Source organism: Cyprinus carpio, chromosome B8, assembly GCF_018340385.1.
Source record: "Cyprinus carpio isolate SPL01 chromosome B8, ASM1834038v1, whole genome shotgun sequence".
Classification (NCBI taxonomy): Eukaryota; Metazoa; Chordata; class Actinopteri; order Cypriniformes; family Cyprinidae; genus Cyprinus; species Cyprinus carpio.
The window spans coordinates 20,499,485-20,508,738 of record NC_056604.1 but is presented as its reverse complement, the minus strand read 5'-3'; the positions used below and the strand labels follow the sequence as shown (position 1 = coordinate 20,508,738).

Sequence of the window (9,254 nt, the reverse complement as noted above, 5' to 3'; positions counted from 1 at the left end):
ATATCATATAAGTCATGAAAATGTATGGTTTGAGTTAAAAATAACCCTGACTGCTGTATAATGTATAAATGTAGTAAATGTATTAATTTTCTCATGAAATAGTGAAGTCTACAAACATACTAAAATATAGTATTAGTACTTTAATACACCCTTTGATATTCAGTCATGTTAAACGCTCCATTCAAAATAAAACAGCTTTTATTAGGCTGCTGATATAACTGGAGTCCTCATCTCATGAGTGTACACGACTTAAAATTTAGTTTTTAAAAATAGCCAACTATTCACATTATTTATGTGCAACATATTTGTAATGAAGAAATTGTGCGTGCGTCTTTTTCATGCACTGCACTGTATAAAAACACGGTGACAGATTGTAAGTTATTTGTCGTTCACTCACTGCCCCCAAGCGGCGTTCAGGAGAAGTGCGCCTCGCATTGACGGACAGCGAGATGAAGTGGCATCTTTCTCAGGTGTCCCGTGTTCTTGTGTGGTATATAGATAGCTTGTACTCACTGCTGCTCAGATGGGACCTCGCTCATGGAGCGGTGACGCACTTACGGTGAGTTCAGAACTGCGCTTTCGATGTTTTTAGTACAGCTTATCCGCTATAGTGCGTTTAAAGCCACAATGTTTGTTTCAACATAAGTGTGATTTCCACAATAGTGTCGTTACACCTGTATGATGAGTTTACAACATGCCTAGACTGGAATCAGTATCTGAGAGTGATTTATTCATTGCATTTGTGTGTTTCTGTTCTGCTCTGATGCTTTTCTGTCAAAACTGAGAGTAGGATTATTCTAATGCTTTAAAAATAATGCTGTTATGTGTCTGTTCCTATATACAGGTGTTTGTAGTATTTAAATGTATTTCTAGTCAAAATGTATAATACATCTTCTTATCCACTTGCATGAAAATGTAATGCATGCATTTATCTGTCAGTCAGCAATCTGTTCTGATTTTGATTGAAATGACAAATAAATCATTTGAGTGGGCTGGCATTTGAGCAGCTGATAAATTATAGATCCCCACTTTGGTGAAACTCAATCTCTCCCCTCTTGTTACTCTCTTTGCTTTTGTTGACGACCCCAGACGCACAGTTTCCCAGCATGCAGCAGGAGATTTGGCTGAGGGCTCTTCTTCATACCTGCGTGTGCAATGAGATCGGCCGCTGCGCAAACACTCCCGACTAGACCGTCCGAACAAGAGCTCAAAAATGCCTTATCCAACAGCGTCGCAGGACAGAACCACGTCTCCAACTCCAGCAGACCAGCAGCAGCACAGTGCAGAACAAAGACGTCCACAGACACTTTTAATTGTAGTTCTTTGCATCATCATGGCGATAATCAAGGTGTGTTGTCCTGGGGTTTTTCACAAACAGTGACATCTGACAGTGTCTTGTAGAATTCTGCAGAAATAACTTTTGTGTCTAAGAAAATGCAGATAAATGTGATATTGCCGAGGGCACTTGGAATCTGAACAACCGGGTGAAGGCCTCGAGGAACCATCAGGAGCTTCGCATGGAGCTGTTACAGGCCCACAAAAAGTAAGATCACCATAAAATGATCCAAATCAGATACTGTCATGGAGACTTTAATAAATCGCTGAGCTTTTTTATGTGGGTTGTTGAAATATTGATGATGCCTCGTTCTCTCTCTCTCTGGTCTTTTGTGTCAGGCAGTCATGTGTGGACGCACAAGCTGCAATAGTACACCCTCTGTGGCAGACACTGTAATGATAAGGCCCGCTGACATGACTGAAAAACAATAGTTCGGTCAGTTTGGCTGGTACTGCAGAGAAATATGGGCTCAAAAATTCCTGTTAAATCTCATGATATCTAAGAAGCCCCCCTTAGTCCCCTGGTGATGTGTTAAAAAAGATTAGAAGGATGTTTTTTATAGAAATCTTTTACATTCCACTGTGAACATTGTGTTGGAAATAATATTAGGTTGAAAGAAAAAGTGTATTTCATGCTTTTGTGGGCTTTTTAGGGGAATGCAAAAGCATTGAAATGTAATTTACTCCTCTTAGAAAATACTTAATTTGTTCCCTCACAAAACTTTGCGTTGCCTGATTAAACTTTATGTTCTGTCGCAAAACTTTTGCATTCTGTTGCAATCTTTTGCATTCACCCTAATCTTAACGTTCCCGAGCATTTTGATGCCGAAATTTAGTTTCCTAAGGAACTTCATGGTCCCTCGCAAAATGTTTGCATTCCGACACACAACTTCCGCGTCACCCTAGAAACTTCACATTCCCAAAATGCAAAAATTTTGCGTTTCCTTAAAAAACATCACATTTCATTGCAAAACCTTTGCATTTTGAAACAAAACTTTTACATTCCCTCTTAAAACTTTTGTGATGGAAATAATACAACGTGGGAGGAAAAATTATTTGAATGTTTTTGTGAGTTTCTCAGGGGAACGCAAAAGATTTGCAAAAGGGGCTCCATACCATATGATGTCATAATACATAATACAAAAACACGAAGAAAAACAAAAGAAAAATTATTTTAGCTTTTCCTCAAAAATTTTAATAAAAACAGCATTCCTGGACAAAAAAAAAAAAAAAAAAAAGAGTAGCAGTGGATTTTCTCCTTATTATCTATTATACTATCTATTATTAAGTACAGTTCTTTTATTAATTTTACATGCAGTGTTGTTGATATTTAACATTAAATATTTTCGTTAATTTAAATAAAGTTGAAATAAAATAAAATATTAATATTAGATTAAAAACCAACTTAAAAAATAAAATAAAATGAAAACTAAAATAAAAAGATAATTCAAAACTATTAAAGCATATAGAAATGCTAGCATAGCACTGGTAAAATGCTACTTTTATATGTGTTGCTTGTGCTTGGGACAGAGGGCCGCTGGCGTGCTGTAAGCCGGAGCTTCAGATGGTTCTGGAGAAGAGGAAGAGAGAGCAGACCCAGAGAGAGGAGGGAGAGCAGAGCAGGAGTCCTCTGGAGCAGGTGCTGCTCGAACGCCAGCACAAACATCAGGAGATGATGGTCAGCAGCCTCCTAAAGTGTGTGTGTGTGTGTGTGTGTGTGTGCGCTGAGAAAAACGAATCACTCACAAATGCTATGATTGAACTAGAAGGAAAACAACAATTGTGTAATGTGTAGTATTGATTTGTTTTTGTTTTTTTCACATTGCTTTTGTATGTTCTGTAATTCTTGACCATGTTACCTCTAGTTTCCAGCATAGTTGCTACTTAAATTTTTTTTTTTACTGTGTTATCATAATAAATGAACATGAATGAACTGTGCATTCACGATCTTTAATGTAATTTTGTTTAGCATGTTTCGACACCTGTAGTAACTGATATGTTGGTGGAATCTCGTTACCGTGGTCAAATTGAAGGTTAAGACTTCATCGGTTTTCTGTGTTTTGTGATTGGTCTTGTTGCTTCTCAGAAGGAGAAGGAGGAGGAGCAGAGGCTACGTGAGGAGGTGCAGCTCTTGGAGTTCGTCCGAGTGAGACAGAACCTGAGGAAGGTCCGCACAGCTCTACAGAAGAGCCTTCACTCCTGAATCTGACCAGCGCTGATCTGACTAAACACAAATACAGGACACGGTGTTTCATTATATTCATTATTTTTGTTATTAAACTTTTTCACAGTCTGTTACAGTACACTACTTTTCATTGTGTTCTGTAATAATTAAATAATGTTTAAAAAACACATCTTAAAACACCATTAGCAATTACTGATAGGCCCTAATACTGTAAAACTATACAAAATCAGCTGAAATCATTCTGTCATTTTCTTTAACTTTTTTGTTGAGAGTGGAGGCCAGTTTTATTGTAAAACCCGAAATGTGATTAAATAAAAAACACAATTCTACCATGGTATTTGTTCATCTACATGGTTGTCCTATCCATGTTTTTGATTGTTATTAGTAGTTGTAGTAAAAATATTAAAGGTGTAAAGAGCTACTGTAGTGAATTTTTGTAATAGGTGTTTTAATGTCAGTATTGTAAGTTTTGTCCTATTGTAAAAATTCAGCTATTTATTGAATTTAAAAAAACATGGTTTTGACTGATAAAACAACTTGCTTTAATGTGAGTCTACCTGAATTTGCAGTAAAACAGTTCCATCTCTAAAAGGCGCTCTGTTTGCGCAGATATCAAACAGTAGCGGTACTTGCGAAACTGAAGCGTGTTGCGCAAGTGCAGCGCTGACATGAGCCCACTAAACACACCCTCGCCTGTTCTCCTGCGCTGTGATTGGATAAGCCGGGACAGGAGCTGGCGAATGAGCTCAGGAAAGCGGAATAAACAGGAGCAGCTGTCTGGAAGCTGGTCATATGATGCGCCGTTTTCACTGCCTCTGCAAAAGCTGAGCAAGGGTTGATTCAAAAGCGCTGTTATTTTCACTGTCACTAAAAAAGAAGATCGTTTTAAAACCAGTCAACAAGTAACAAGTATAGTAGTATAGAAGAGGAGGTTTTCTTCGTCTGGAAAAACAGGTAAGTTAAGTGATTGTGTTTTGCAAGCAGGGAAACGCCAAGGAACGCAAGTTTCGACATGATTATTGTTTTTCTCGTAAAGCTGTGTTGTGCCACTGGCACGCAATATGCAGAGAGTTTTCACGGGAATATCATCATCAGCTATCACAGATTTAACAACCAGTTCCCCAAATTAACTTCTTGTAGAGAGTCAGCAAACACTTAAGAGTTTACCTCTAAAAGCTTTCAGTTCGTTCAAGCAGATGATGTTAATGAAGCAGTAAGCAAAAGCTTGTTTAATAAGTGACCTGAACAGCTGACAGTGGTTGCCATTTAAAAAAATGCTTTGTAGTGTTAATGTTTCAGTTTAGTTTTCAAAAATAAAAAGCATATCGAAAACATCACACTGCTTCACGTACATAAATGCTTATTTAGGAGAATTAAACTGAATTCATCTTTGCATTGCTGAGTTATTGATTATGCAAACATTTTTGGTGTATGATACACCACTGACAGAAGAGATAAAAAGTGAACATATGGACAAACACTGATTCACTGACAAGAGATCAAGGGTCAGTTTTTAACATCACAGGATCACTACTGCAATATGTCCTTCTATAAAACAGCCATCAGGTATGGACCCTAAACCCTCACTTTTATTTTAAGGAACAATGACTGCAGCATTGCTGGAACAGTATCGAGAGAGACTCCGGACTGAACTGGATAGAGTCGTGGATTTCTGGCTGAAATATTCCCACGACAAGGAACACGGGTAAAAAGATTCACATTTTAATACATGGTTTTAGCAGCATTTCCTTATAGACCTAATTCTTTAAATATCTATGTTCTGTAACACTGAATGGTTAACAAGCATAAATGCTGAAACATTTAAAAATTGTTCTCAATACTGAACCCTGAGGGACACCTATCATTCAAACAGTATTCAAGACTTTATTAATATTTTGAAATTTGCAATTATTTAAGGCATGTTATAAGTGTTATAGTTAATTTAACAATTAATTGATTTAATGTGGATTAAATATAATGCCTCTGTTAAATGTTTGTTTCATTTTATTGACTTTAGTGGTTATTTTAACTGTCTTGGAAAAGATGGGAAGGTCTATGATGAGCTGAAATATGTGTGGTTACAAGGAAGACAGGTTAGAGATTTCATTTATTTATCTTTTTAATTTTAGTGTTTATTTTCAAGTTCTTTCTATTTATATATTAATCATAAGCTGATGTTTTTTTATTGAATTATTAAAAAAAAAAATCAATAAAAGCTGTTAAATTGAGTGTCTGATGTCTGACACATCCACTAGGTCTGGATGTACAGCAGGCTGTATCGTACAATGGAAAGATTTCACAGGCCTGAGATTCTTGAAGCTGCTAAATCAGGTTTGGGATTCAGTGTTTTTTTTTTGTTGCTTTTTCCATCCATCCATTTGAGTAATGACTGCTGAAAATTCAGCTTTGTTATTAAAAGAATAGATTATATTTAAAAATAGAAAACTTATTTTAAATTGTAATCATTTTTCACAATATTGTTGTTTTGCTGTATTTCTGACCAAATAAATGCAGCATTGGCGAGCAGAGATAGAGATTTATATGCAGAAACTGCAGAAATTACAAAAAAAAAAAAAATCATTAAAAAAAATCATTTTCTTTTTCTTTCTTTTTTTTTAAGTACTGCCCTAAAAAGGTAAAAATCATAAAAATTGCTTTTTTTTTTAAGTACTGCCCTAACAAGCTAATGCATGAAACACGTTATAATATATAGTAATTCAGAATTAAAGATAATTGAATTTCCCAAATGACCCTGTTCAAAAGTTAACATGTATACATGCATCTTGACTTTCAGGTGCTGCATTTCTGCAAAAGTTTGCTCGAGTTCAGGCCTCTGGCGGCCCGGGGAAATGTGCCTTCTGCCTGACGAGAGATGGGCGAACAGTGAAGGTTCAAAGGACGATATTCAGCGAGTGTTTTTATGTGATGGCCATGGATGAGCTGTCCAGGATAACACAAGACAAAGAGATGCAGGTAAAACTATTAGTCAGCATCTCACCTAGAACTTACAATGGATTAAATAATAATGACATAATACTTACAGAACTGACTCATGCTTTATTCATTTTTTATTAAAAACTGAGCAGCTTTCAGTAACTTATAGCTTATGGATTTAAATGTTTTCTCACCTCTGATTTAAATGTTGAAATAACTTTATATCTTCAGTTTATTTCATATATCTCATGGTTGATGTCAAGTTTTGTTTTGTCCATGTTCACCACAGGCAGATGCTGAGAGCATGATGGACCGGTTGATATTCTGGGTTCAGACTGATTCGTCGGATCTTGGTCGTCCTCAACTTCCTGGAGATCCACCAATCAACAGCATGGCAGTTCCCATGATGCTCCTGTGCCTGGTAGATCAGCTGACAGAGGGCAGAACTGATGTTGCAGAAAAGTACAAAGACCTGAGCGGATGGTGTGTGGAGCGGATACTGCAGCATATACAGGTGAGCCACCATTAAACAAGCTTCAGTGCTGTGACGCTAAGCCTAAAATGTGCCTAAAAAAATTCTGAGATGAAGGAAATACCAAATGATACATTATACTAAATTCTTTCTTCTCAGAGAGATGGAAAAGCCATTTTGGAAAATGTCACATTGAATGGAAAGGAGCTTCCTGGCTGTCAAGGGCGGTTGCAGAACCCTGGTAAAAGAGCATTTCAAAATACAACAGAATCACTGACTTCTTGATTACAATATGAATGAAGCCTGCTCATGAATTCTCTAATCAGTTTGTTAGCTTGTTTATCTGCATCTTATAAAGAGTCTTGGAGTAAATCCAACCTCACTGTCACTTCCATATAAAGTCAGCATCCGTTACTATCCGTGGCGTCTCTCTCTAGGTCACGCTCTGGAGGCTGGCTGGTTCCTGCTGCAGTACGCTCTGAAAAAAGGAGACGTGCACCTGCAGAAGACAGCAGTGGACAAGTTCATGGAGATCCCCTTCCACACCGGATGGGACAAACAACATGGCGGCCTTTTCTACTTCCTGGATGTAGATGGTCATTGTCCGACTCAGGTCAGATTATATCCATGATTCAATGTCAAATTTGACTTGGCGAGAACTGGCCAATATTCGGCCATCAATGAGCATCTGTCAACTCAGTTTTTGGTGTGAGTTCCACACCATAGGCACTAATCAGACCCCGTCTGTAGCTTTTTGTCTGATTGAACGCGAGTTCAGAGAAAAATCACTCTGATTGACTGTTCAGTTTAGGAATCCAGTGCACAAGAAAAAAGGTGCTGAAAGTGTGCATGTCAATAATTTCATGACATGGCTTCCTAGAATAAACAAAGTGACCCAACATGATTGAGTTCCCTTTTTGAATGATGAATACAGATTACTGCCTCCTGCTGGTATGGAGAGTTATTTCCTCTCAGACTAAGTTACTTGGTAAAGCGCCTTCTGACTTTTAATATTTTGGATTTCAGCTCTTGCCCTTTAATTGTGACATGTTTTAATGTGTGTCTTACAGTTAGAGTGGAATATGAAGTTGTGGTGGCCTCACTGTGAAGCTTTGATCGCTTACCTGATGGCTTACGGTCACAGCAGAGAGCCTGTGCTACTGGACCGGTTCAAGCAGATCTACAACTACACCTTCACACATGTAAGAGATGCGTTTCAGAGACTTTTCATTTGGGGTAAGGTTCTTTCAGTATAATCACAAGAAGTTCATATCCATCATGTTCTCTTCTCGTTTTCTGATGAGGAACATGGCGAATGGTTTGGATATCTGAGTCGTCAGGGAGAGGTTGTGCTGGATTTCAAAGGAGGACCCTTCAAAGGTGAGTAGCTATGGACAAAATGCTTTCAATCACTGTCAAACGTGGTTCACGCTCACCTTCTGTAGATTTTTGTTGTGATTATTCATATCCAAAATTAATATACCTTTTTTTTTTTGAGCAGCAGAGCATCTTTCAGACCCAATTAATTATAAGCTACACTACCATTCAAAAGTTCGGGGTCAAAGATTTTCGTAATATTGTGAATATATCATTTTAAATCGCTCTCCAACATTTGTCCAGGGTTTTTCCATGTTCCTCGGTGTCTCTACATGTGTGAGAAGCTTCTGGACAGTCTTCTTGAAAGGCAGGATTCTTGAACTTGCACAGACATTTTGCACTCCATCACCCAGATATGACTGGAAGTGTAACTGACCAGTTTGCATAAAAATGCAATTATAAAATTTTAATCATACAGTTTTAACTACTATCACAGTATTACTGTTAGATTTATATTACGGGTTCACATTCATCATTTTATTAATTTTTAAGCCATTCATCCAACATTTAAATGAAAAAGGGACCACAGTTTTGATTTAATTATTCCTAGCGGTGGCCAGTACTGTCCTCGCTAGCTGATTGTCTTGCTAAGGTTTTCTTGATATGAAAAGTTTTTATTCAACTATATGAGTTTATAAACGTTCTTAAACTTGAAACCACTCCTCTGATGATGACTGTGCTCTTTTGGGCCATCTATTACATTTCTTTTAGAATTTTGCATACATTATAAAACGCATGTAAAGACATTCCAAATGTGCTGAATAAATGTTGACATGTCTACTGAAGTTATCTTTGTTTTGGCTTACCTTACTATGGTACTTTTGTCCTTTAGCTGGTTCTTTTGTAAATCTCACTACGTGATGGCTGTTGCGTGTCGTGCTCGCTGCTAACAGAGGACCTCGGAAACTCAAAAACATACTACTTGACTTAAATTATCTGTTTATCACTTCA

The 9,254-nt window shown here is 37.3% G+C and overlaps 2 protein-coding genes across 3 annotated transcripts; both read left to right on the top strand.

The window, feature by feature from the left end:
- Positions 1-439: 439 nt before the first annotated feature.
- Positions 440-3,843, top strand: si:ch211-218o21.4 (protein FAM107B). 2 transcript variants are annotated; one of them, XM_019113478.2, is made up of 5 exons: positions 440-559; positions 1,090-1,348; positions 1,441-1,543; positions 2,866-3,013; positions 3,422-3,843. In XM_019113478.2, the coding sequence occupies exons 2-5, from the start codon at positions 1,156-1,158 to the stop codon at positions 3,536-3,538; spliced, it is 561 nt and encodes a 186-aa protein (XP_018969023.1). In that variant the 5' UTR covers positions 440-559; positions 1,090-1,155; the 3' UTR covers positions 3,539-3,843. The 2 variants fall into 2 exon arrangements, with proteins under 2 accessions (XP_018969023.1, XP_018969022.1); XM_019113477.2 differs by having other exon boundaries at positions 1,432-1,543.
- Positions 3,844-4,284: 441 nt separating this feature from the next.
- Positions 4,285-9,088, top strand: LOC109099988 (renin binding protein). Its single transcript, XM_019113474.2, has 11 exons — positions 4,285-4,474; positions 5,120-5,225; positions 5,538-5,613; positions 5,776-5,851; positions 6,315-6,493; positions 6,744-6,968; positions 7,086-7,167; positions 7,364-7,539; positions 7,997-8,128; positions 8,219-8,306; positions 8,547-9,088. Exons 2-11 carry the CDS (start codon positions 5,125-5,127, stop codon positions 8,621-8,623), a joined length of 1,212 nt encoding a protein of 403 aa, XP_018969019.1. The 5' UTR covers positions 4,285-4,474; positions 5,120-5,124; the 3' UTR covers positions 8,624-9,088.
- Positions 9,089-9,254: the final 166 nt, after the last annotated feature.